Source organism: Bos taurus, unplaced genomic scaffold, assembly GCF_002263795.3.
Source record: "Bos taurus isolate L1 Dominette 01449 registration number 42190680 breed Hereford unplaced genomic scaffold, ARS-UCD2.0 Leftover_ScbfJmS_1578, whole genome shotgun sequence".
NCBI lineage: Eukaryota > Metazoa > Chordata > Mammalia > Artiodactyla > Bovidae > Bos > Bos taurus.
Genome location: NW_020190675.1, coordinates 70158 through 97769, shown reverse-complemented (window position 1 = coordinate 97769; position 27612 = coordinate 70158). Strand labels below are relative to the sequence as shown.

At 51.0% G+C, this 27612-nt stretch overlaps 2 protein-coding genes across 4 annotated transcripts in view; both read right to left on the bottom strand.

Annotated features, from left to right (window-relative positions):
* LOC790255 (leukocyte immunoglobulin-like receptor subfamily A member 6) overlaps nt 1-9557 on the bottom strand; it is a 74744-nt gene extending 65187 nt beyond the window's left edge. Inside the window, exons 1-2 of the mRNA XM_059884411.1 lie at nt 9429-9557; nt 9242-9277 (exon numbers count right to left, since the gene is read on the bottom strand). Of these exons, the coding sequence (XP_059740394.1) occupies nt 9242-9277; nt 9429-9462 (70 nt within the window). The 5' untranslated portion in view covers nt 9463-9557. The remainder of the gene's footprint in view (nt 1-9241; nt 9278-9428) is intronic.
* A 13085-nt stretch (nt 9558-22642) lies between these two features.
* Nucleotides 22643-26664, bottom strand: LOC790181 (leukocyte immunoglobulin-like receptor subfamily A member 6). Of its 3 annotated transcripts, none has more exons than XM_024989010.2 (7): nt 26359-26664; nt 26173-26208; nt 25717-26001; nt 25275-25577; nt 24747-25058; nt 24232-24534; nt 22643-23143 (listed from the first exon to the last, which is right to left on the bottom strand). In XM_024989010.2, exons 1-7 carry the CDS (start codon nt 26390-26392, stop codon nt 22950-22952), a joined length of 1467 nt encoding a protein of 488 aa, XP_024844778.1. In that variant the 5' UTR covers nt 26393-26664; the 3' UTR covers nt 22643-22949. The 3 variants fall into 3 exon arrangements, with proteins under 3 accessions (XP_024844778.1, XP_024844779.1, XP_024844780.1); XM_024989011.2 differs by having other exon boundaries at nt 24762-25058; nt 26359-26662; XM_024989012.2 differs by lacking the exon at nt 25717-26001 and having other exon boundaries at nt 26359-26661.
* Between the last annotated feature and the right edge of the window lie 948 nt (nt 26665-27612).

Sequence of the window (27612 nt, the reverse complement as noted above, 5' to 3'; positions counted from 1 at the left end):
ACATGATTAATATCAAAGGTTAATACTTATTTCTTCTATATATTCATTAACGGCAGGGGATGTGGAGACTTAGCAGCAAACATTGGCTCAACAAATGAAATATCCTTCACCAATACAATTTCTAATCAGCCCACTATACTATACTAATACTTTTCTAACTTCTCTAAAGAACCTGTCTTTAGAAGGTTTAAAGCATCTCGTGCCTCTCACGGTTGGGAGGCTGTGAGCAATCACATGTGGCCGGACGAGCCTGTCAGGCAGGATAGAGAACCTTCAGAGGAGTTTGTAGGTTGAAACACTCCTATCACGCCCAGGAATTATTATTAACTGGAGCTCTAAGTTAACTCCTTCTCCGAAAGAGGTGGTGGGGGAAAGCCCCCCGTAAAGTCAGAGGTGTAGGTGAGAGCACAAAGTAGTAAAGTAGGCAGGCTCCGGTTAGGGGATAGATGCTCGAGAATTTCCAGGGGGACTCCCGAGGCTCGATCCCGCCTTTGGGTATGTCGAGCCTCCTTCCTCATGACCTTTGCCATGGGTGGAGGTCCTCATGCCAGCCCCCAGCAGCACACATCTTCTCCCGTTGCACCCATTGCCTTTCCTGTGACTGTTTCCTTTGTTGTGTGGGTTTTATTTACTGGACTCCCCGTGGTCTGGTTCTGTCTTTGCTGCCTGTGCTTTTGGTGTCATATCCAAAGAAACCTTGTCCACACCCATGTCACGACGTTCCCCCTGTGTCCTCGTCTTGTTCTTTCATGGTTTCAGGCCCTGTGTTTAAGTCTCTGCTGCGTTTTGAGATGATTTCACGTATAGTGTGAGCTGAGGGTCCAGCTTCACCCTCCTGCCTGCTGTCATCTGGCTCTTCCAGCATCGTTTATTGAAGGGACTGTCCTTTCCCCTTCTGTGCTCTGGGCACCTTGTGGAAGATCAGTTCACTGAGCTGCTTTGGGACAATTATTTTCCATAATAAGGGAGCTCGTGTATCTCCCATTTTCCTGCAGTTTCTCTGCTGCCTTGGGCAGAGCCACGGTTCCCGGTTCTTGGTGTTTCTCTGGTGCCCCGGGCAGAGTCACGGTTCCCGGTTCTTGGGGTTTCTCTGCTGCCCTGGGCAGAGTCACGGCTCCTGGTTCTCGCTGTTTCTTGTGGCTCTGCTTTGGTGTCTTTCTGCTGGGAGAAGCAGCCGCCTCCGTTCGGACTTATGGTGGGATTTTGCCCCCAGCCCAGTTAGAGATTCTGGAGCCTCGGAGACGTGCTCTGTGACATGACGCTCCCCTGCCCTCCCGTCTGGGGAGATGATGCTGTGCCCCCACCCCGTTGAGCCCCTGCCCTGAGGGAGAAGTCTGAGGAGCCCGTGCTCCTCTAACCCCTGAGGCCGAGCAGGTTGCACAGAGCCCCGTCTCTTCTCTTCCTGCTTTGTGGCCCCACGTGTGTCTGTGGCCTGGTGCTCTCGTGAGCTGAGCAGCGAGGCGGTCTCTGAGGCAGCGGCCCGGAGCCTGGGGATGTGGCGCGGCTGCACCCACTGTTCTCCCGGAGAGGAGAGGGCCTGGGCCCAAAGTGGGTCCTCTCAGCGCTGAGCTCTGCCATCTTGTGGGAGGGGAGACAGGGAAACAGAACCTGCTCTGTTTATCCTTTTGAAGTGGTTCTTTTAGGGGAAGCACACTGACTGAAACCGCCCACCCTCGCCAGGCACCATAGTAACCATTTGCATGAGTTGTTTTATGGCAGGAGATCCTGATAAGGAATACGGAACTAATAAGCCACCACCAACGTGAAGAGTTTGGGAAAGGTCGAAAGGAGACACCACTTGTCCGTCCACTTTGCAGAATCTCTCTCGCTAGCATCCATCTTGGCTGAGCGATGCGTGCGCCACCAGGAAAGACTCTGAATTAGGATGATTGGCTAAAGACCACCCGGAAACTAATCCCATCACCATAAAACCTGAGACTGTGAGCCACATGGCAGAGCAGTCCTCCTGGGTTCCCTTCCCCTACTGCTCTCCACCCGGGTGCCCTTTCCCAATAAAATCTCTTGCTTTGTCAGCACATGTGTCTCCTCGGACAATTCATTTCCGAGTGTTAGACAAGAGCCCAGTTTCGGGCCCTGGAAGGGGTCCTCCTTCCTGCAACAAATGGCAACTCTGGTGGGGACTCTTCTTGGCTGAGACTGACATCCTGACCACTCGGGGTACTCAGGGGCCAGCTTGCCTGACAATGGACCAGACCCAGTGGCCGCAACTGGGACCCTTTTGTCCCTGGTCTTCTCCTGACATGGACAACTGGCCAGAGTGCCCCGACCAGTAAGGAACAAGAGACTTTATTGACCTCTCTCCCCTTCCCTCTCTCTTTCCTCTCCTTAACCCTTCCTATCCTTCCTTGTTTTTCTAGTCCCCCGGTCCTGGACGCAGGATACTGGTTGAAGGGCCCTCAGCCTGAGCTGAGGATTGGAGACTGATCACCTCCTCTTGGCAGAGAACTCGAATTCTGATTCTGGTCTGGTCTGATTTCTGGTAGGGCCGAATTCCAGTCCTCCCTTCTCTGGAAGCCGAGGGAAACGTCCCATAACGCCTGGGTGTCTGTCGGTGGCAGGAGACGTCTGTAAGGCCACCCCTTTTGCCCCCTCTCCAGCCTCCCCACCTTCTTCTTTCAACCTGGCTTCCTTTCCTCCCTTTGAAATCTTTGATCTGACGTTCTATGTCTCTACAGGAGGTTTTCTGAGAGACTATATTCTTGTATTTAAGGGAGTGTCTGATGAGGACTGCCAGGTATATGTGTGTGTTTTAACTCTGTGTTCTGTGTTGTGATTTTTGATGGCCATTTTGCTTTGTCTGGCCACCATTTGGTTTAGACCTGCCTCCATTTTGTTAGAACTTGAGTGCCTTTCCCTGTGCCTTGAGGGCTCTCAGGAACACGTATCTAGACCATCTCTAATTCCTGAGACTGAGGGAAAAGGGGAAAAAGACTTTAAAATTTTTATTTATTTCAACTGTTTTTTTTATAAACTAGTAAATTTTATATTGTAATATCTAATTCATGACTAAACTTAGAAAATGAAGCTAGATCTTGCACTGTGTATGTCTAAATATGTCTTGGTTTGTCTTTGTGTCTGGGTAATATTTTTGAGGTTATTTGTAAATGAGGTCTATTTAACTGGCTTAAAAAAGGTAAGCACTTACAAATCAAATAATTCTAAATTAAACAATAAATTCCAGGTTCATGAGAACTGGGAAATATTCAGTATTAAATACCTAATTGACCTATGTTTGGTGCCATCCTAAAATGTTCTAAGAAAGCAAGGGTTTTAGAAATTATCACTGGTATTTATGCTCACAAATCTATAAAATGCTAATATAAAAGTTAGTTCTTGATTGCTAAAGGAAAGTAGGAAGTGTGTTTTCAGTATATAAAAAAAAAAAAAGAAAGAAAAAGGTGTGAAAAATACTAAAGAGAGTTACGATCAGATTATCTAAAATTGGGTTACAACTAGTTAGATAAATGGATTTTGTTAGGAATGACACAGCCATAAGAAAACTGGTTAGAGCCAACTAGGTCCAAGATGGCGGAGCTGACTTTCACTAGACGTTGAGCCTTGGTTTTTACACCCATTGTGACATATCAACAAGCTAAATGATGCACCCATCGACGTTGACTAAATCTGACCAAATGTTCTAAACCCTTTTAACTGATCTTTTTGATAAAACTTCCTAAATCGAATTCTTTTGAAGTTCTTTTGACCTCTAGCTAACTTTGGGGTGCTTCAGAGGGCCCCTGAAACATCCCAAGAGAGATATTAAACTGTGTTTATTTGGTTGGTTAAATTACATGAAAAAGATTATCAAATGATCAAATTATCAAATCAACTCATGTTAAAATGTATGGTAAAAGTACTAATTACTAATAAGATACCCTAGAAATTATATGGAGTTCTTAACATTCTGATATGTCCTGGTATTCGAATAGAAAACCTGATGACTTCACAAAAGTTAACAAAAGGACTGAAAGAAGCAGCGAATATGTTTATAACTTTTACGGTTTCTCTCTGAAAAATTACGGGTTTTCAGGGAGTAGGGAAAACCTTCCTCTCAAACGAATTAGGACAATACTTTGGTAAAATTAAATGTTATAAACAAAACAATTATGTTTTCTCTCTATCTGACTCCTCCAAAAAATTGGAAATTCTTAGGTTTCCAGTAAGTTTACCAAATGAGTTAGGAAAGTTATCTCACGGGTACAAAAATCTCAAGAATTTTTTGAGACCTTAAAAAAGGGAAGAATTCACCTAGATTTGTTAGGCAAAATCTGTGATAAGTCTTTGGTGTGAGTTTCCCAGCCGTGTTTTATTTTAACAGTTCAGTCTGAGACTATAAATGTTTCAGCAAAATAAAAAGTCTATAGTCAATTATGGTTATAAAAATCATCAGACCAAAATTAGTGAGAACAGACCTATTTTGCAAACAAGCTAGCCTTCATTTGGTTATATTTGATAACAATGAGGGTAACTTTAGGGAGAAAAAGATATTTCCAAACAATGTTAAATCCCAGTTTGTTAATGGAGGTCTGCATCTAGTAAGACTCACCTCTTAGATAGTTCTTGGCTGTTATGTGATATTAATGTACAATTTAATTGAATTCTTAAAGAACACCCTAAGTTTGTTTCTGAAGCTTATCTCAGTAATCTATCTTTGGATGAAGACCAGATGCCTCATGACCTGCAACCAGGACTGGAAAAAGACATAATTTAAGGGTCTGTCTCCAACCTGGATGGAAGGACTTTTTTTTTACCAGGTACTCTTAACTAGCTCATGCACAATGAAACTGAAGGGAAATTAATTCTTAGATTAATTCCCACATCCAAAGGCCCCTACACTGGATTGGTTTACAGAGAAGACAGCTGATCTGATCTCACCTTAAAATGATGCTTAAGCAGGAGAAACTACACTACATCAGGATGAGAAGGCAACGACATCAGAGGTAGACAGCTTGCCCAAGATGCTGGACGATTTGTATCATCATTTATGTTTTCTTGACTCCTTAGACCTTTGCATATAAATCAAAGACTTTTCTATCATAGGTCTGATTCCATGCTAGTTTTAGAAATCAATTCAATTGTTGGGTTTTTGGCCAATTACCTGTGTCTAGTTCTGGGTTACCTTGTTAAATTTCTCTACTACAAGACTCTAGCTGGTTGGCCCTGAGAAATTTACTTAAAAAATTATAGTCATATTCAGGTTACTGAATGGGATCACCTCACTACCGGGGTCCAGCCCCGGTTGGATCCAGGGATTCCCTCGGGAGGACGGCGTTGGCGAAAAGGATAGCAAAGGGGAGAGACAGAGGCTTGACCTGACTGGTTTATGTGGGAAACTAATAGTTTGTGACACCAAACTTGCTCTGACCACAGAGGCCACAGGCGCTCTCTCGAATCGCTGAAGGTGCCCCACCTTAAGCACCTTCTCAAGTGGGTCTTAGAAGCCCAGGCAAGTAAGTCATCTCAGAGAGCCCCCATGCTCCAGTCATTCATCCTGAAGGAAGAACAGAGAAGAAAAGGAGAGAAAAGGAAGCAAGAAAGAACTATATGGGGAGACCAAGCTTGATGAGCATGGCCCGCAACTTTATTTTCCAAAGTAGCTTTTATACCTTAAGTTGTGCATAGATGATAATAAGGGATGTAGAGTCATGCAAGGTCAGCAGTCCTTGACTCTATATCGAAGCCAGGCTTTCTTTCTGCAAACTTATCATATGCAAAGGATTTAGGTGATTTACATCATCTTTTGGCCAGGAGGCCTGTTAACATTTTATGACCCTTTCTTCTGAATAATGGTTAGTCAATCAGAAAACTTATTTTCTCTAAAGGTGATTATTCTAAAGTCAGGTGCCACCCTCTGACAGCATTAGATAAAGTTGCATTCCTACAGGGCAAAAGTGTGGTGGGTTATAACAAGAAAAGAATTAACTCAAGGGTCCAAGATTACAAACATTAAAGCTACTACTTACATTTCTATATACCAACTATATTAATCAATACACTCCCAGGGACACAATAGGTAAGGGATATGGAAACTTGGCAGCAAGCATTAGCTCAACAAAGAAATCCTCTACTAGTTCTATTCTAACAATTTTAACTCTCTGAGAAGCTCTGCATTATTAGAATATCTTAAGCTTCCCGTGCCTCTCATGGTTGGGAGGCTGTGAACAATCACATGTTTAGCTGCAGGACTCCGAACAAACCTGTCAGGCAAGCTAGAAAGTCATCAGAGGGGTTTGAATTGAAACACTTCTATTATGCCCAGGAGACTTATTAACTAGAGCTCTAAGTTGATTTTCTTCAGAGAGAGGTGGTCGGGTTGATTTTCTTACAGAGAAAGGTGGTCAGGGATAGCCCCCCGTGAATATCAGAGGAGTTGGTAAAAGTCATAAAATAGTAAAACAGACAGATTCTGGTTTTGGGGTAGACGCTCAGGCAGGTCTAGAGGGCCCCTCGAGTCCTGACTCGCCTTGCCTGTCAGGGCTCTCCTGCATGACCTTGTCATGGGTGGGAACTCCCGTGCTGGCTCCCGGCACCTCACTGGGCCAATTAAAAATACTGCTCTGACTCTGGCCATAAATTTGACCTTTTTTCTATTACTCAAGCTCAATCAGAGTAACAAGAAAAGTTTCAGCAAAGGAGGAAAAATCTCCCATAATTATGGGACGGATTTATATAGATAACACCAGGCTATGGTAATTTAGGTTTAAGGTCTCCTCTGTGTTGGAAACAATTAAATCATACTGAGGACAATCAGTCTAGTAACACTAGAAAACGGGGCTATGTGCCTTGTAGACGGTGCCAATATACAATTTCCCTGGAAGATAAACATTCTACAGAGCAGACTAAGTCAGATGACCTGAGATCTACTGGGCTACATCTAATGGACGCTCTTAACTTGTCTTACTTGTGACTTTACTAATAGTGCTGGCTATGTTATTTGCATTTCACCTGTTTCACAAAATTACTGTTTCTTACACTGTCAAATGAGTGTCTGAGGGCCCTAATAGAATAATATATAGTGCCACATAAGATCAATGATGGTAACAGTGTAACTCTAGATATGGGAAGAAGCAACAAGAGGGAATATTTTCCTGGACCAAGAGGCTAACAAGACAGGTGGTCCAGAGAATTTTGGATACTGTTGGTCAAGTTTATGAGCAAAAGGGGGCTCTGCCAACTGAAAACTGACATTTGCCATCTACATCTACAAAGATTAAATCATGACCACTGCAACTGCTGACTTTCAATGCCCCTGAATGAAAACCATGATTGAGGCACTCTGTGCTCTGGGAAAAACTGGCAGAACAGGCCTCCAGATAGTTAGGTCTTTTCAGGACAAGATTTTATGAGTTCCAATTCTTGCATCTTCTCATATCTAGAGAAACACTGACGTCATTAACGGTGAAATCTCCTTTGGCTATTAAGGAGATTAATACCCTCTGAGCAGGATTGAGTCTACAGTATAGTACTGTCAGCTCTAGTCACATCGGTGCACATCAGGTCTCCAGAACTTACTCATCGGTGTCCAGGAAACTTTGTTCCCTGTGACCAGCACCTCCCCGTTATCCCCTTCCCAGCCTCTGGGGACTACATTCTCCTACATTTCGCCGAGTCTGTTTTAGATTCCACACTCAGTGAGCTCCTGCTGCGTTTGCCTGTCTGTGTCTGGCTTACTTTACTTGGCTTAATGTTCTCCAGCTTCACCCATGTTGTCTCAAAAGGAGGGATTCCCTTTTTTTAAAGGCTGAGTGAGACTCCATTGTGTGTGTGTGTGTGTGTGTCCGGCATTTTCTTTGTGCTTTTATCTATCGACACACATCCAGGTTGTGGCCGCATCCTGCTACTGGGAACAGCGCTGCAGAACACAGGAGTGCAGATACGTCTCTGAGGTCCTGGCTTCTTCTTTGGCTACATACCCTGGAGGGAATTGCTGGGTCATGTGGTAGGTGGTTCTACGTTTAGTTTTTTGGGGAAACTCCACACTGCTTTCCACGGTGGCTGCACCGACGCCTTCCCAACCACCATGCACAAGGTTCTCTTCCCTCTGCATTTTGGCAGCACCTGTCTTTTTCCTGGGAGTCGAGTGTGTGTAACACGTGCAGTGACATCTCACTGTCTCCTGCGTGTGCTCCCCTGAGGACTGGTGGATGTTGAGCGCCTTTCCATGTCTGTTTGGTCATTTGGACGTCGTCTTTTGAGAGATACCTGTTCAGGTCCTGTGCCCATTTAAAAACCGGGTTGGTGTTACTTTGGGTTGAGTTGTGTGAGCTCCTTGTACATTTGAGAAGTAGCTCCTTATCAGATGTGTGGTTTGCACGCATCTTCTCCCGTTGCACCCATTGCCTTTCCTGGGACTGTTTCCTTTGCTGTGTGGGTTTTATTTACCGGACCCCCCTGGTCTGGTTCTGTCTTTGCTGCCTGTGCTTTTGGTGTCGTATCCAAAGAACCCTTGTCCACACCATGTCACGACGCGCCCCCTGTGTCTTCCTCTTGTTCTTTCATGGTTCCAGGCCCTGTGTCTCTGCTGCGTTTTGAGATGATTTCACTTATAGTTTGAGCTGAGGGTCCAGCTTCACCCTCCTGCCTGCTGTCATCTGGCTCTTCCAGCACCATTTATTGAAGGGATTTTCCCATTGTGTTCTGGGCACCCCAGTGGAAGATCAGTTCACTGAAGCTCTTTAAGACAATTACTGTTATCTACCTCTTCCAGCAGGAGAAGGCCACGGCACCCCACTCCAGTACTCTTGCCTGGAGAATCCCATGGATGGAGGAGCCTGGTAGGCTGCAGTCCATGGGGTCGCATAGAGTCAGACACGACTGAGCGACTTCACTTTCACATTTCACTTTCATGCATTGAAGAAGGAAATGGCAACCCCTTCCAGTGTTCTTGCCTGGAGAATCCCAGCGACGGGGGAGCCTGGCAGGCTGCCGTCTATGGGGTTGCACAGAATCGGACACAACTGAAGCAACTTAGCAGCCAGATGGTCACGGGGCTCCCCCAGGAGATCACAGAGCCCGGCTCAGCCCAGATGGTGGGCTTGGGGAGGGTCCCTGGAAGGAAATCAAAGGGGGGCTCACCAGGCGTCCCCCCCAGGTCCCGGCTCTCAGCCCAGATCTCCCAGACTCCCCCTCCGTGACCCCCGAGGTGCCCTCCCCATGCCCACGGCCTGGGGGTGACCTTGTCCCCACGAGAGGAGGGAGCTGGGCCCTGGGAGAGACTCACCGGCCTGCACCTGGGTCCTCAGGCCCACACTCAGCCCTGGAAGAGAGCGCCCTGTGAGAGGTGTGCCCTCAGCTCTGAGCAGCGCCTCTCCACCCCGGGAGTCTCCTGGGCCCTGGGGTCCCCTGAATGAGCAGGCTGGCTGGGGGGTCCCTCCAGACCAGGGCTCCCCCTGCCCCTCCCATCTCACCAAGGCAGAGCAGGGCGGGGAGCGCGGGGGCCATGGCGTCTCTTCCCTGCGGTCCAGGCTGTGAGGATGGAGGAGACCTGGGTGTCCTCCGGACAGGCGGACCACAGGGTGTGTCCTCTCTGGGGCTGGGGCTTCCTGTCACGCGGCTGTCACATCAGTGTCCCCACAGGAAGGGGAACAGCCTCTTCTTGAAAGCCAGGCGTTGTTCCTGTGACAGTCCCAGTGTGTTCCTGAGACACCCGTTTGAGGTGTGGGCAAGCAGGGCATGTCCTTCCCTCTGAGAGCCTCCCCTCGGGGTCTGCTTCCTCCTCTGCCTGCACGTGAGAGGACCCACGGTCCTCTCCGTGGACGGGGTCAGCAGGCGCTGGAGATGCTTTGGGGAGGATGCTGTCTCTTGCTGCCCACAGGGCTCAGATACCCAGAGACACACTTTTTTTTAAATTGGAGGATCATTACTTTACAATATGGTGCTGGTTCTGCCACACATCAGCATGGATCGGCCGTGTGTGTCACATCCCTCCCTCTAGAACCTCCCTCCCCTCTGGGTTGTACAGAGCCCTGTGTGAGCTCACTGAGTCACAGGGCACATTCCCGCGTGGTCTGTTTTACACGTGCTGGTGTGCGCATTTCCATGCTACTCTCTCCATTCGTCCCACCCTCTCCTTCCCCTCTGTGTCCATAAGTCTGCTCTTTATGAGGGGCAAGTGATCAGAGTGTCCCTGGGCTCAGTGGAGTCCATGTGGCTGAGAGCCCAGAGGAGGCTTCAGGGAATAAGGAAGAAAATTGACTCCTCCACTGCCCTGGAGTGTGGGTTTCCCCCATCGCAGCCCCTTCGGGGCGTCTCTCTGTATCGCATCACCGTCCAGCCCGCCTTCCTTGGAACAAGCCCCTGGGTGCTTCCTGCCTCCTCAGGGCCCCGGGGTCCTTGGGCACAGTGTCCTCCCAGTCTTGTCCTCACCTGCAAGCTTTAGGAGGTATTGATTGGGGTCAGAGCTCTCACTCTGTTGGAAAACAGATGATCCTGTAAATGTGTGCCTGCTGCTCATGTACCTGGGGCGGTGGTGCCCTTTCTCTGCGCCTGAGGTTCCTCCTCTCCCTGTTGTCCCGACCCCAGCCCTCAGAGGGGCTGCGGGCTCTTGCTGCCGTCATCATGGTCAATTTCCAGACGAGGTCACAGCAGAAGAGGGGGGATGTGAAGGGCTGCGGGCTGAGACTGCACCGAAGGGGTTGAGTGTGGTGCCCACCCAGAGCCTCCTCTGCTCCTAACCCTGAGACGTACTCTGGAGAGTGTTTCTGAAACATGTAGCCACAGACAAGGGCAGAAAGAAAGTTCCCCAAATGGAGGGGAACCACAGCAAAGCAGGGGAGGCAGGCGGTGTGGCCCTGGCTTGGGGATCATCTGGAGGTCAGAGGAAGGTTCCACCCATGTGGACACACAGAGGGAACCATGGTCACAGAAAAATAAAGGGAGGCAAGCATGTAAGGTGGTCACTGAAAAGAGGTGAAAATTTTCAACGTGAACAGTCCAGTAGATTGAACACGTTAAAAAGTCATGCAGCCAAGAAGACAGCTGAGCAGCCCGGTATGAAGTCGGAGCATAGCATTGAGGAAATGGTCCAGAGTGCAGCATAGAGAGCAGACAGGGAGATTCAGGAGAGGCGGGCCTGTGCTGAGGGCCAGTGTGGTATCTGTCGTAAGTGTCAGACGGGAAGACGCTCACGACAGACGGCAAGGGCTGAGGAAGCAAATAACGGAGCCTCCTTTACTGAGGAGAACCGACCTGGGAAGGGCTGAGACTCATGCTGTGCACGTGACACCCGAGGGCCACCTCGCTGGGCCCCTGACTGAGACTCGGCGCTCCTTACTTAGGGGCCCCGGGCGGGATCAGCCGCCAGGGATCCAGACACGGCACACTTGAGCTAAAGACCCCACACCCTGCAACGGAGAGCCTGTGTGCCTCAGTGACGTCAACAAATAGGTTAATTAACTACATGGTAAAAAAAGTAACATCCATATTTTTACCTTTTATAGTAAACTGAGAAACTGAAGGTTAAATTTGACAAGTATTTCGCGCTGAATTTTAAAATTTGAAACAGTTAATTCTCTTTTAAGTAAATTTCAACTAAAAAAAAAAAAATCAAGGCGGACTGGACTGAGGTCCTAAAAATGTCCTGAAACTACTTCCTGTAGAAAATGCATATTATCAAGAGAATGAGCAGCCCACTGGGAGCAGACTGCCCCCTACCAAAAGGGGGCGCCATGGGATACTGGAGCCATGCCGTCAGGGAATTAACCAGGAAGAGGGAAGAGTTCCCCCTGAGTCGGGGCACTTGCAAGGGGCAGAAGTGAGAGCTTCATGCAGAGCACAGCCCCAGCTTCCAGGAGGTTCGGCACCGCCTCCTGCTGTGCGCCGTGCCTCAGCCTCAACCCGCCAGGTCTTGAGAGAGGAGGTGGGCTCTGGGGGCAAGGGGCCCTTAACCTTGACAAGCGTTTTTCTCTCCTGCTACTTGAGTCACACGCTGGATTCCAAAAAGAAATGTTCTCAAGCAACTTGATAAAAAGAGAATGAGGGTGAGAGAAGGCATTTCCAGAGGTGCAAGTTCTTAGATACTGACTGTTTTCACATGGAAAGGGATACTAAGAGATGGCAGACAGACAGTGAGATGCAACAGAGAGGAACACATGGCTGAAAATGAGCTTTGGAAAAGTACACAGACACATGCTTGCACACACAAACAAACCCACACATGTGCATGGAGAGAGCCGTGCGCATGCCCACACACATGTATATGAGTACCCAGAGTTCAGGTTAAGCACCGTTAGAACTTTGTCTTTTGTAAAGGAGGAGGAGAATGTGTACGTGTTCAGAAATAAAAATGTAAATACGTATTTTAAGCACGAGATCAAGTGCCTAAAATGAGCAATGGAATAACTCCCAACATGCCTGGTGTAATTAAATGAAAGAAAACCTTTTCAGCTTTACTGAGGAATAATTGACAAAATTGATGCTGTAAAGAGCTATATTGCATAGGAACCTGGAATGTTAGGTCCATGAATCAAGGCAAATTGGAAGTGGTCAAACAGGAGATGGCAAGAGTGAACGTCGACATTCTAGGAATCAGCAAACTAAGATGGACTGGAATGTGTGAATTTAACTCAGATGACCATTATATCTACTACTGTGGGCAGGAATCCTTCAGAAGAAATGGAGTAGCCATCATGGTCAACAAGAGAGTCCGAAATGCAGTACTTGGATGCAATCTCAAAAACGACAGGATGATCTCTGTTCTTTTCCAAGGCAAACCATTCAATATGACGGTAATCCAAGTCTATGCCCCAACCAGCAACGCTGAAGAAGCTGAACGATTCTATGAAGACCTACAAGACCTTTTAGAACTAACACCCCCCAAAATATGTCCTTTTCATCGTAGGGGACTGGAATGCTAATGTAGGAAGTCAGGAAACTCCTGGAGTAACAGGCATATTTGACCTTGGAGTACAGAATGAAGCAGGGCAAAGGCTAATAGAGTTTTAACAAGAGAACACACTGGTCATAGCAAACACCCTCTTCCAACAACACAAGAGAAGACTCTACACATGGACATCACCAGATTGTCAACACCGAAATCAGATTGATTATATTCTTCACAGCCAAAGATGGAGAAGCTCTATACAGTCAGCAAAAACAAGACATGGAGCTGACTGTAGCTCAGTTCATGAACTCGTTATTGCCAAATTCAGACTTAAATTGAAGAAATTAGGGAAAACCACTAGACCATTCAGGTATGACCTAAATCAAATCCCTTATGATTATACAGTGGAAGTGAGAAATAGATTTAAGGGACTAGATCTGATAGACAGAGTGCCTGATGAACTATGGACGGAGGTTCATGACTTTGTACAGGAGACAGGGATCAAGACCATCCCCATGGAAAAGAAATGCAAAAAATCAAAATGGCTGTCTGAGAAGGCCTTACAAATAGCTGTGAAAAGAAGAGAAGGGAAAAGCAAAGGAGAAAAGGAAGGATATTCCCATCTGAATGCAGAGTTCCAAAGAATAGAAAGGAGAGCTAAAAAAGCCTTCCTCAGCAATCAATGCAAACAGAGGAAAACAACAGAATGGGAAAGACTAGAGATCTCTTCAAGAAAATCAAATGTACCAAGGTAACACTTCGTGCAAAGATGGGCACAATAAAGAACAGAAATGATGTGGACTTAATAGAAGCATAAGATAGTAAGAGATGGCAAGAATACACAGAAGAACTGTACAAAACAGATCTTCATGACTCAGATAATCACGATGGTGTGATCACTCACCTATAGCCACACATCCTGGAATGTGAAGTCAAGTGGGCCTTAGGAAGCATCACTATGAACAAAGCTAGTGGAGGTGATGGAATTCCAGTTGAGCTATTTCAAATCCTGAGAGATGATGCTGTAAAAGTACTGCACTCAAGATGCCAGCAAAGTTGGAAAACTCAGCAGTGGCCACAGGACTGGAAAAGGTCAGTTTTCATTCCAATCCCAAAGAAAGGCAATGTCAAAGAATGCTCAAACTACCGCACAAGTGCCCTCATCTCACACACTAGTAAAGTAATGCTCCAAATTCTCCAAGCCAGGCTTCAGCAATGCGTGAACCGTGAACTTCCAGATGTTCAAGCTGGTTTTAGAAAAGGAAGAGGAACCAGAGGTCAAATTGCTAACATCCACTGAATCATCGAAAAAGCAAGAGAGTTCCAGAAAACATCTATTTCTGTTTTATTGACTATGCCAAAGCCTTTGACTGTGTGGATCACAATAAACTGTGGACAGTTCTGAAAGAGATGGGAATACCAGAGCACCTGACCTGCCTCTTCACAAATCTGTATGCAGGTCAGGAAGCAACAGTTCGAACTGGACATGGAACAACAGACTGGTTCCAAATAGGAAAAGGAGTATGTCAAGGCTGTATATTGTCACCCTGCTTATTTAACTTACATGCAGAGTACATCATGAGACCAGCTGGGCTGGATGAAACACAAGCTGGAATCAAGATTGCTGGGAGAAATATCAACAACCCCAGATATGCAGATGACACCACCCTTATGGCAGAAACCAAAGAAGAACTAAAGAGAGTCTTGATGAAAGTGAAAGAGGAGAATGAAAAAGTTGGCTTAAAACTCAACATTCAGAAAACTAAGATCATGGCATCTGGTCCCATCACTTCATGGCAAACAGATGGGGAAACAGTGGAAACTGTGTCAGACTTTATTTTGGGGGGCTCCAAAATCACTGCAGATGGTGATTGCAGCCATGAAATTAAAAGACACTTTCTCCTTGGAAGGAAAGCTATGACCAACCTAGATAGCATATTAAAAAGCAGAGACATTACTTTGCTAATAAAGGTCTGTCTAGTCAAGGCTATAGTTTTTCCAGTAGTCATGTATGGATGTGAGAGTTGGCCTATAAAGAAAGCTGAGCACCAAAGAATTAATGCTTTTGAACTGTTGTGTTGGAGAAGACTCTTGAAAGTCCCCTTGACTGGAAGGTGATCCAACCAGTCCATCCTAAAAGAGATCAGTCCTGGGTATTCATTGGAAGGACTGATGCTGAAGCTGAAACTCCAATACTTTGGCCACCTGATGTGAAGAACTGACTCATTTGAAAAAATCCGGATTCTGAGAAAGATTGAGCACAGGAGGAGAAGGGGACTACAGAGGATGAGATGGCTGGATGGCATCACGGACTCAATGGACATGAGTTTGGGTAAACTCTGGGAGTGGTGATGGACAGGGAGGACTGGCGTGCTGCGATCCATGGCGTCGCAGAGAGTCAGACACGACTGAGTGACTGAACTGAACTGAACTGAATCGACAAAAATTGTATGTGTTCCACATGCACAGCTTGACGTTCTGACTTTTGTCTATGCTGTGAAATAAGTACCGCAGTCATGCCAATTATAATTAGCGTGTCCATCAGCTCCTGTAGTTCACCTTGGTTTGTGGGTCTGGTGAGGACTCTTCTGGGCTACCCTCTGAGCAGGATTGAGTCTACAGTAGAGTAGGGTCAGCTCTAGTCACATCGCTGCACATCAGGTCTCCAGAACTTACTCATCGGTGTCCAGGAAACTTTGTTCCCCGTGACCAGCACCTTCCCGTTATCCCCTTCCAGCCTCTGGGGACTACATTCTCCTCCGTTTAGCCGAGTCTGTTTTAGATTCCACACTCAGTGAGCTCTTGCTGCGTTTGCCTGTCTGTGTCTGGCTTACTTTACTCGACATAATGTTCTCCAGCTTCACCCATGTTGTCTCAAAAGGAGGGATTCCCTTTTTTTAAAGGCTGAGTGAGACTCCCTTGTGTGTGTGTGTGTGTGTGTGGCATTTTCTTTGTGCATTTATCTATCGACACACATCCAGGTTGTGGCCGTATCCTGCTACTGGAAACAACACTGCAGAACACAGGAGTGCAGATACGTCTCTGAGGTCCTGGCTTCTTCTTTGGATACATATCTGTGGGGAGCAAGCTCCACCCATGGCAAAGGTCATGAGGAAGGAGGCTTGGCATACGCAAAGGCGGGATCAGGCCTCAGGGGTCTCCCTGGAAATTCTCGAGCATCTTCCCCCAAAACCAGTCTGCCTACTTTCTGCTTTATGCTTTCACCTACACCTCTGACTTTACGGGGGGCTGTCCCCCACTACCTCTCTCTGAAAAAAGAGTTAGCTTACAGCTCCAGTTAATAATTCCTGGGTGTGACAGTGTTTCAACCTACAAACTCCTTTCAAAATCCTCTAGCCTGCCTGAATAGGTTTTTCTGGCCACATGTGATTCTTCAGAGCCTCCCAACTGTGAGAGGCAGATGTTCTAAACTGTCTAAACTCAGATTCTCTGGAGTAGTTAAAAGATTGATTAGAAATTGTATTGGTGAAGGGTTTTTCACTGGTTGGGCCAATGTTTGCTGCTAAGTCTCCATACTCCTTACCTACTGTGTCCTTGGCAGTGTATTGATTGATATAATGGGTGTATAGAAATGTAAGTAGTAGCCTCAATGTTTGTAACCTTGGACCCTTGAGTTAATTCTTTTCTTGATTGAGCCCACCTCACCTTTGCCCTATAGGAATGCAGCTTTGTCCAATGCTTTTTTGGAGGCTGGTGCCTGACTTTGGAATAATCACCTTTAGAGAAAAATAAGTTTCTTAAAATGTTAACAGGCCTCCTGGCCAGAAGATGATGTAATTCACCTGAACTTTTGCATATGATAAGTTTGAAAGCCTGGCTTCGATTAGGACCAGGAGCTGCTGTCCTTGCATGACTCCACCCCTTCCCCCATTATCCTCTATGCACAACTTAAGGTATAAAAACTACTTTGGAAAATAAAGTGCGGGCCTTGTTCACCGAAACATGGTCTCCCCATGTCGCTCTCTCTCCCAAATTCTGGCTGAGTCTCCATCTGGAGCGTGGAACCCGCCATGCTTGCTAATTATGCCTGGGCTTCTAAGATTCGACCCGGGAGGCCTCATCATCTCCTCTCCTTTGGGAGAACTGAAGGATGCCTGCGGCCTACATAAGTGGTGCAAACTTGTTGTCTTGAAGTTTTATTGGTCTCCCGCGTAAACCAAGCTACTCAGCCTCTTTTCTCCACTGAATTTCCTCACTGAGCTATCCTCATTCTATTACTCTTTATATCTTTGATAAATATTTAAATAAATAGGTCGCCTATGCGGTCTCTCCTTCGAATACCCTGGATCAGCCGGGGCTGGACCCCGGCACATACCCTAGAGTGGAATTGCTGGATCATGTGGTAGGTGGTTCTACGTTTAGTTTTTTGGGGAAACTCCACACTGCTTTCCACGGTGGCTGCACCGACGCCTTCCCAACCACCATGCACAAGGTTCTCTTCCCTCCGCATTTTGGCAGCACCTCTCTTTTTCCTGGGAGTCGAGTGTGTGTAACACGTGCAGTGACATCTCACTGGCTCCGGCGTGTGCTCCCGTGAGGACTGGTGGATGTTGAGCGCCTTTCCATGTCCTGTTTGGTCATTTGGACGTCGTCTTTTGAGAGATACCTGTTCAGGTCCTGTGCCCATTTAAAAACCGGGTTGGTGTTACTTTGGGTTGACTTGTGTGAGCTCCTTGTATATTTGAGAAGTAGCTCCTTATCAGATGTGTGGTTTGCACACATCTTCTCCCATTGCACCCATTGCCTTTCCTGTGACTGTTTCCTTTGTTGTGTGGGTTTTGTTTACCGGACTGCCCCTGGTCTGGTTCTGTCTTTGCTGCCTGTGCTTTGGGTGTCATATCCAAAGAACCCTTGTCCACACCATGTCACGATGCTCCCCCTGTGTCTTCCTCTTGTTCTTTCATCGTTTCCGGCCCTGTGTCTCTGCTGCGTTTTGAGATGATTTCACTTATAGTTTGAGCTGAGGGTCTAGTTTTGTCCTCCTGCCTGCTGTCATCTGGCTCTTCCAGCACCGTTTATTGAAGGGATTTTCCCACTGTGTTCTGGGCACCCCAGTGGAAGATCAGTTCACTGAAGCTCCTCAAGATAATTACTGTTATCTACCTCTTCCAGCAGGAGAAGGCCATGGCACCCCACTCCAGTACTCTTGCCTGGAGAATCCCGTGGACGGAGGAGCCTGGAAGGCTGCAGTCCATGGGGTCGCATAGAGTCAGACACGACTGAGCGACTTCACTTTCACATTTCACTTTCATGCATTGAAGAAGGAAATGGCAACCCCTTCCAGTGTTCTTGCCTGGAGAATCCCAGGAACGGGGGAGCCTGGCAGGCTGCCGTCTATGGGGTTGCACAGAGTCGGACACAACTGAAGCAACTTAGCAGCAGCAACAGCAGAAGCAGCTCTTCCAGCACCGTTTATTGAAGGCAGTGTCCTTTACCATTCTCTGTTCTTGGCACCTTGTGGAAGATCAATTCACTGAGCTGCTTCGGGACAACTGTTTTCCGTGATAAGGGAGCTCATAGATCTCCCGTTTTCTTGCCATTTCTCTGCTTCCCTGGGCAGAGTCATGGTTCCCGATTCTCAGTGTTTCTTGTGGCTCTGCTTTGCTGTCTGTGCGCTGGGAGAAGCAGCTGCCTCCTCTTGGATATATGGTGGGATTTTGCCCCCAGCCCAGTTAGAGATTCTGGAGCCTCGGAGACGTGCTCTGTGGACATGAGGCTCCCCCACCCTCCCGTCCGGGGAACGATGCTGTGCCCCCGCCCCGTCGTGCCCCTGCCCTGAAGGAGAAGTCTGAGGACCCCGTGCTCCTCTAACCCCCGAGGTGGAGCCGGCCACACAGAGCCCCGTCCCTTCTCTTCCTGCTTTGTGGCCCCAAGTGTGTCTGTGGCCTGGTGCTCTCGTGAGCTGAGCAGCGAGGCGGTCTCTGAGGCAGCGGCCTGGAGCCTGGGGACGTGGCGCGGCTGCATCCACTGTCCTCCTGAGGAGGAGGGGCCTGGGCCCAAGGAGGGTCCTCTCAGCACTGAGCTCTGCCAGCTTGTGGGAGGGGAGACAGGGAAACAGAACCTCCTCCGTTTATCCTTTTGAAGTGGTTCTTCTTGCTTTTTTTGCTCATCTGAGGTGTTGCAGCTCACTGGCTGGATTCTTCAGTTTGCTTAAAGGTCATTAGGCCCAAATAATCCCAGTTTATCAGTGTTTCTGTGCGAGATGAGGGCTGGGACTTCCCGATCTGCCATCTTGCTTAAAGCGCTGATTAAAATTTCTGAAATGTGTCACAGTGAGGCCAGAAATGGAAAACAGAAACGATAGTTAACTAGTGTGCATGCTCAGTCACTACAGCCATGTCTGACTCTTTGCGACCCCACGGCCTGTAGCCTGCCACGCCCCTCTGTGCACGGGATTCTCCAGGCAGGAATACTGGAGGGGGTGGCCATGACCTCCTCCAGGGGATCTTCCCCACCCGGGGATTGAACCCAAGTCTCTTACGTCTCCTGCACTGGCAGGGGGCTCTTCACCCCTAGTGCCCCCTGGGAAGCCCTGATAGTCCACATACACAGGGAAACCGAGAAGAGTAAGCACGTATCTTGTGCTGTTTTTGAATGAGAGAAACGGAGTGATGGTAGGCTGCACTCGGGCTCCCCAGGCGGCTCAGTGGTAAAGAATCTGCCTGCCAGCACAGGACGTGCAGAGACTCACGTTCGATCCCTGGGTGGGGAAGATCCCCTGGAGAAGGACATGGAAGCCCACCTCAGTATTCTTACCTGGAGAATCCATGCCCAGACGAGCCTGGCAGGCTACTGTCTGTGGAGTCACAAAGAGTTGGACATGACTGAGCACAAGCGCGGGCACACAGACACACAGACACACACACACACACACACACACACACGAAGAGACTGCAGACCCAGACAACCCACCTGCCCACTCCCCAGACCAGGTGCCCCCTCCCTCGGTTCTGCAGTTTGTGTGTGCAGTCTTCAGGGTTTTGTAAATGCAGTATCACGTCATCTGCATACAGGGACAGTTTTGCCTCCTTCCTGCCCCAAGTTGAATCCTTTTTTTTTTCCTTGCCTGATTGCTATGACTAGGACTTCCAGTGGTGTGTTGAACACAAATGGTGAGAGTGGGCGTCCTTACTTTGTCCCAGAGTTCTAGAAAGGCTTTCCGCTTGTTACCTTTGAGGATTGTGTTGACTGTGTGCTTGTCATAAATCGGTTTTATTACGTTGAGATGTCTTCCCTCTGTACTCACTTTGGAGAGACCTTTTATGATGAATGGATGTTGCATTTTATCAGTGCTTCCTCTGAACCTATTAAGACGAGCATGTTGTTTTGTCTTTTCTCTTGTTGATGTGGTGACTTACATTGATCGATTTGCACATGTTGAATTATCCTTGTGACTCTGGTATGAATCCAAGTTGATCATGGCGTGTGATTCTTTTTGTGTGTTGTTGAATTCGGTTAGCTAATATTTTGTTGCCCATTTTGCGTTTATGTTCATAAAGCGCTCTGTTCCGTAACTTCTTTTTTGATTGTGTCTTTGTCTGGTTTAGGTATCGGCGTGACGGTGGCTCATAGAAGGACTTTGGGAGTGTTTCGTCCTCTTCAGTCTCCTGGGAGAGTGTGAAGAGGGTCATATAAGTTCCTCTTTGTCAGTTTGGTAGAAGTCCTCCGTGAAGCCATCCAGTTCTGGCCTCTGGTTTGCATGGAGTTTCAATTGGTGTTATTACAGATTCTGTGTCGCTTCCATTGGCCGGTCTGTTCAGGCTGTCTGGGTCTTCTTGCCTCCGTTCTGGTGGGCTGTGTGTCTCTAGAGACTCGTGCATGTCTTCCAGGTTTGCTGTCGGATGGCTGAGCACACAGTGGTTCTTAGTACTCTCTTATAAACTTTTGTATCTGTGAGGTATCATTTTTTAAAAATTTATTAGTTTTGGCTGTGCTGGACTTCCCTGGTGGCTCAGATGGTAAAGAATCTGCCTGCTACTTGGGAAACCTGAGTTTGATCCCTTGGTGGGGAAGATCCCCTGGAGGAGGGCAATGCAACCCACTCCAGTATCTCACCTAGAGAATCTCATGGACACAGGAGCCTGGTGGCCTCAGTCCATGTGGTCGCACAGAGTCAGACCCACCTGAGGGACAGACGGTGCTGGGTCTTCCTCGCTGCCTAGAGGAGCCTGGTGGGCTACAGTCCATGCGGTCACAGAGTCGGACATGCCTGAGGGACAGAGGATGGTGCTGGGTCTTCCTCGCTGCCAAGAGGAGCCTGGTGGGCTACTATTGTCTATGGTGTCTCAAAGAGTCAGACAGGCCTGAGCGACAGAGGATGGTGCTGGGTCTTCCTCGCTGCCCAGGGGCTTTCCTCCCATTTAGCTGAGCACAGGAGGGTTTTCCCTTCTCTGCGGTGCCTGGGCTCCTCACTTTGATGGTGTGTCTTGTCGCAGGACACGGCTTTGGGCCCGAGGGCTCAGCATTTGCGGCCGGCGGGGGATCTTCTCGCAGCAGGGATGGAACCCGCATCCCCTGTGTTGGCGGCTGTATTCTTATCCGCCAAGCCACCAGGGAAACCCGGTAGCAGCTCTTGCTCCTCCCATCTCAGTTCTTATTTTGTGTATTTGAGTCCCACGTTGTTCCCTTTTGAATTTGATGTGGTGCACTGGACTCCTACGGTCGTGTTTCACTTATTCACCATCATGCTTGAAAACTGACCTGTGTTCCTGTAGCAGTCCAGCTTTGTGCATTTTTTGTATAAAATTCTGTCGCATATATACACACCAAACCATTCATTTTGGTGAAAGTGATTTCTGTAACTTTTTCTACTGTGAACAACCCACGTGTCCTTTTTCTCCTTGTACACGCATGGCTGTGCACGCATCTTCCTCTGGGTTATACAACTGTGGGCCAGCGCTGTGTCTCTTCCCTTTAACTGAGAGTTGCTGTCGACTCTCCAGATTGACCGGGCTGATGAGTACCCCTGCCCATGATGTGCTGGGATTCGTCAGAGTCAGCCTTGTCTCCTCCATGGTTTTCTCTTTCCCTCTCTTACAGATGAACTAGGAGGTGGGCATCTCATTTCAGGGTCCCTGGGGCATAAAACTGAGGTGGAGATGATCCTATGTGATTGTAATGAGAAGGACACATCTGTGCCCATGGGGCCATCAGTGGGGGCTGGCTGCACCAGACTCGGCCTGTAGGAAAGTCCACCTGCTCCTTCCTTCCCACCCGGCCTTCAGCGCGTTCACCCAGGCTCCTTGAGGTTGGCCACAGAGTGCGTTGGCCCCAAAGAGACACACAGTTCACACTGGGCCCTTTAAGCATTTATTGCCTGATGATTTTGTCTATGCTGGGTCTGTGTTGCTGCGGGGGTGTGTCTGGTTATGTGAGTGGGCTGTTCCCTCGCTTTGGTGTCTGGGCTTCTGCAGCACTGGCGTCTCTGGTGGTGTGCGGGCTCCAGGACGTGCCAGCCTCTGTCGCTGCGGCTCATGGATTCAGTTGCTCCCTGGCGTGTGGGGTCTTCAGGATCACGGATTGAACCCGTGTCTCTTGCATTGGCTGGCAGATTCTTCACCACCAGGGAAACCCCATATCGGGGCTCTTTACAAAACGATATATTCCTGAGCTCATTTACCAGTGTAGCCCTGACGGTCACTTCAAACGCCAGGGTGTCCCTTCACACTGACAGTGTTTCTGGAGAGACTACAGCGGGTGTCCTCGGACAAGGAGGAGAGGCATGCAGGGTCCAGAGGGGGCTCAGGGAAGAGTTTAGGATCCAACTGTTCCAAACAGGGCCCCATTTAACCCATTTATTCAGTTACTTTAACAGCATTCTGTTTCTGAGAAGAGATGGAGGTCATTGCGCACACCAGAGACGGCGGGCATGAACAATGAGGCTCACGTCCTCCATGCAAGTGGACAGAGCCTGCGGGCATGCAGGGTGAGGACCCACCCCTGCCATGTGGGATGCGCCTCGGGCCAGGGGTGAGAGCAGCCGGGAGCCGCGGCATCCTCCCCAGGAGGGAGGGGCCCCGTGAGCAGAGGCCGACCCACCTGGGCCTCCTCCCACCCTGCGGCTCATCTCTCCCCCAGGGTCAGAGGCTCATCCAGAAGCTCCTACACCAGAAGCTCGCGTCCCGGGCTCCTGCGCTCTGGGCGGTGCGGGGTCCCGTTGCTCAGCTCCGGGCTGCATCTCGGCTCCTCCGTGGTCGTGCCAAGCCTGGCAGAGAAGGATCCCGAGGAGCAGCAGGACCGAAGCCGCGAGGCCCATCCGGGTGAGATTCTGCACCGTGTAGTCTGGGGTGAGGGCACACAGGTCAGCGCCGGCCCCGTTACTCACTGTGTGTGCCCAGGGCACCCGCCTCCCGTGAGAAGACGCAGCCCCGAGCCCAACTCCTGACAGGGACGCTGTCCTTGTTCACACTCGCAGGTCTGACAGCGGTGCTGGGGGAGGGTATCAGCCGAGCCCGAGTGTCGTGAAGGGAGGCTGTGGGTGGGCCGTGTCCTCCTCGGGAGACTCCTGAGATCTCTCTATCTTACTGTCTCAGACGTTCCTGTCAGGACCCTGAGCTGAAGGAGCTCCGACAGCACAGGGTGGGGTGGAGCCCTCCCTTGAGCAGTGGTCTGTGGGGTCCCGGGGTGGACCCCTATGAGCGGTGGTCTGTGGGGTTCCAGGGTGTGGCCCGCCCCTGAGTGGTGTTTGGGGGTCCTGGGGTGGGACCCCGCCCCTGATCAGTGGTCTGTGGGGTCCCGGGGGGGGACCCAACGGTGGTTCCCATGGATCCACCTCCCCCTACAGACGCTCGCTCAGCCCTCTGTGTCTGCCAGCTGGAATCTGCCCGCGGGAGGAAGTGATCCCTGCAGCCTCCGGGGGCAGGATGTGGTGGGGGCGGACCTGCTTCTCCACAGACTGAACCCCATCCAGCAGCCTCAGGCCCCTGCAGCCTGTGGCTCTGGCGCCATCTCTGCCTGACTCCCCGCCGCCCCTTGACGATCTGAGGGGCCTTGTCCTCCCAGAGAATGTTAAAATGCCCTGGGGTGGGCTGTCTCCACTGAGCAGAGAGCCCCGAGACTCCCCAGGTTCGGATCTGGGTCTGTGGCTGGGAGACTGGGTCCTGGGAATGAGCCCAGGACGGCATACACCGGGCTGACCGGAGAACCCCACCTCACCCACCTCTGCGCTGCACGGCCCTGTGGCCTCCCCGAGACCCTCCCACTGACCACCTGCCCCTCCGTGACCGCAGTGTGGGAGGAAGGGGCGGGGCGCGGGCTCCAAGGCCCCTCCCTCAGGGGGCCCTCCTTCAGCGCCCTCTCCTCCACCACCGGCCTGCGCTCCCAGGGCAGAGCCCCGAGCTGCTGAGTGAGACGGACAGACTGGGCCTCACCTGAGACCACGAGCGTCAGGGGCTCACTGGGCTGTGACAGCAGGTAGGGGTCTGTGCTGAGTGAGCCGTAGCATCTGTAGGTGCCCCCGTGGGCTGAGGTCACAGGGCTCAAGGAGAACTCGGCCTGGTACCGCCCGTCTTGGTCCTGGGAGCGCAGACGCAGGGGGCGATGGGCTGCCCCCTCCTTGGACAGAAGGAAGGTGTCCGTCCTCTCTCTTGACTGACACAGCAGGGTCACGGTCTCCCCTGGGGCCACCGTGGGGCCCGGCCGCACCGAGAGGGAGGGTCTGTCTCTGAGCCATCCTGCAGAGAGGAAGGGGGTGCGGGCGTCGGGCCTGGTTCTGAGCGAGACTCCGCGGGCCTCTCTGGCCCCTCAGCGCTGTCTCTGTTTCTCCGAGTCTCTCCCCTCCCCAACCCCTGTCTCTCTGTCCCTCCCCGGGACCCCTTCCCCTGGTCCCAGCATCATCCCTGGGGCTCCCCCGTGGGGCCTGTGCAGAGTCTGGTCCCCGACTGACCCGCTGGCTCCTCACCTGCCACCAGCAGCTCCAGGGTCTCACTGGGGGCCGACCACTTGGAGGAGAGGCCGTGTCCACCGTAGCGTCTGTACTGGCCCCTGTGGATGGTGCCCACCGGGCCCAGGGGGAAGTCGGCCTGAGAGAGCCCCCCCTGGGGCCTCTGGGCAGGGCGCTGGGGGAGGTCCTGTCCCCCCACCTTGGACAGAGCGAATCTGGTGTAGCCAACGTCAGAGCGACACTGGAGGGTCAGGTTCTGTCCAGAGGTGATGACAGGGCCCTGTGGGGTCAGGAGGGAGGGCTTCCCAGACAGCCCTGGGGAGAGACACGCGCTGGGTTGTAGGGACCGCTTCCCCTGTGGACCCCCTCTCCCGGCCCGGCCCCAGTCCTCACCGTGTCTCAGTCTGTGTGTCTGTCCTGTGAGCCCCACGCTCCTCTCCCCAGCCTCTCACAGGGGCTCCCCTGGGAGCAGAGACCCCAGTACGTTGTCTTGTCTGCACAAATGTATGGGGTCAGGACGGGATTCCTCACCTGAGACCAGGAGCTCCAGGGGGTCGCTGGGGGCTGACCACACCCGGGGGCTCTGCCTGTAAAAGCCGTAGCATCTGAACGTCCACCTGTGCCCGGGGGTCACGGGGCCCACGGGGAACAGGGCCTGGGTCTGCCCGTCGGGGCTTCGCTGTCCATCCAGGGCCCGAGAGGACTCGTCTTCTCCTTCCTTGGTTAGAAGGAATCTGTTAAATCCCTGACGGGAGCCACACTGGAGGGTCACATTCCCTCCCGACATCACTACAGGGCTCGGCAGGGCTGAGAGGCTGGGTTTGATGTAGGGTCCTAGGAGAGAAGGAGGCAGCTGGATCCGTGGGGTCCCCACCCTCCCCTCCCCTCCCCAGGGCTGGGCTGTGAGAGGGACAGCCCCTGAGACCAGGCCCCCTCCCGAGGGCAGAGCCCAAGGCCACCGAGTGTCCCTCACCTGTCACCACCAACTCCAGGGGGTCACTGCGCTCTGACCAGCCAGTGCGGGTTCTGTAGTAGCACCGATAGCTCCCTGCGTGGTCCTCTATCATGTGCTGGATGGAGAACCTGGCCTTGTCCCCGGGACCTGGGGGTTTCTCTCTGTCCCAGAAAACTGGGTTTCCCTCTTTATCCAGATGGAACTCCTGGGCCCCCGGGGGACCCTGACACCAGATGGTCACGGGGCTCCCCCAGGGGACCACAGAGCGGGGCTCAGCCCAGATGGTGGGTTTGGGGAGGGTCCCTGGAAGGAAATCAGAGGCGGGCTCACCAGGCATCCCCCCCAGGTCCCGGCTCTCAGCCCAGACCTCCCAGATCCCCCTCCATGACCCCCGGGCTGCCCTCCCCCTGCCCACGGCCTGGGTGTGACCTTGTCCCCACGAGAGCAGGGAGCTGGGCCCTGGGACAGACTCACCGGCCTGCACCTGGGTCCTCAGCCCCACACTCAGCCCTGGAAGAGAGCGCCCTGTGAGAGGTGTGCCCTCAGCCCTGAGCAGTGCCACTCCACCCCGGGAGTCTCCTGGGCCCTGGGGTCCCCTGATGGAGCAGGCTGGCTGGAGGTCCCTCCAGACCAGGGCTCCCCCTGCCCCTCCCATCTCACCAAGGCAGAGCAGGGCGGGGAGCACGGGGGCCATGGCATCTCTTCCCTGCAGTCCAGTCTGTGAGGATGGAGGAGACCTGGGTGTCCTCCGGACAGACGGACCACAGGGTGTGTCCTCTCTGGGACTGGGGCTTCCTGTCACGTGGCTGTCACATCAGTGTCCCCACAGGAAGGGGAACAGCCTCTTCTTGAAAGCCAGGCATTGTTCCTGTGGCAGTCCCAGTGTGTTCCTGAGACACCCGTTTCAGGTGTGGTCAAGCAAGGCATGTCCTTCCCTCTGCGAGCCTCCCCTCGGGGTCTGCTTCCTCCTCTGCCCACCCATCAGCAGGTCCTCTCCGTGGACGGGGTCAGCCAGGCGCTGGAGATGCTTTGGGGAGGATGCTGTCTCTTGCTGCCCACAGGGCTCAGATACCCAGAGACACACTTTTTTTTAAATTGAAGGATCATTACTTTACAATATGGTGCTGGTTTCTGCCATACATCAGCATGGATCGGCCGCATGTGTCACATGCCCTCCCTCTAGAACCTCCCTCCCCTCTGGGTTGTACAGAGCCCTGTGTGAGCTCATTGAGTCACAGGGCACATTCCCCCGTGGTCTGTTTTACACGTGCTGGTGTGTGCATTTCCATGCTACTCTCTCCATTCGCCCCACCCTCTCCTTCCCCTCTGTGTCCACAAGTCTGCTCTTTATGAGGGACAAAAGATCAGAGTGTACCTGGGCTCAGTGGAGTCCATGTGGCCAAGAGCCCAGAGGAGGCTTCAGGGAATAAGGAAGGAAATTGACTCCTCCACTGCCCCGGAGTTGGGTTTCCTGCATCGCAGCCCCCTTCAGGGCGTCTCTCTGTATCGCATCACCGTCCAGCCTGCCTTCCTGGGAACAAGCCCCTGGGTGCTTCCTGCCTCCTCAGGGCCCCGGGGTCCTTGGGCACAGTGTCCTCCCAGTCTTGTCGTCACCTGCAAGCTTTAGGGGGTATTGATTGGGGTCAGAGCTCTCACTCTGATGGAGAACAGATACTCCTGTAAATGTGTGCCTGCTGCTCATGTACCTGGGGCGGCAGTGCCCTTTCTCTGCGCCTGAGGTTCCTCCTCTGCCTGTTGTCCTGACCCGAGCTCTCAGAGGGGCTGCAGGCTCTTTCTGCCGTCGTCATGGTCAATTTCCAGACGAGGTGACAGCAGGAGAGAGGGGACGTGACGGGCTGCGGGCTGAGACTGCACCAAAGGGGGTGAGTGTGGTGCCCACCCAGAGCCTCCTCC

What these genes read in the sequence shown, in the direction of transcription:
- LOC790181 (XM_024989010.2), bottom strand. Translation starts at nt 26,392, where the DNA reads ATGGCCCCCGTGCTCCCCGCCCTGCTCTGCCTTG. An exon ending in GGCAGGTGAGGAGCCAGCGG is followed by an intron (nt 24,535 to 24,746) that starts GTCAGTCGGGGA and finishes TCCTCTCTGCAG; the next exon opens with GATGGCTCAGAGACAGACCC. An exon ending in CCTGACGCTCGTGGTCTCAG is followed by an intron (nt 23,144 to 24,231) that starts GTGAGGCCCAGT and finishes CCCTCACCCCAG; the next exon opens with ACTACACGGTGCAGAATCTC.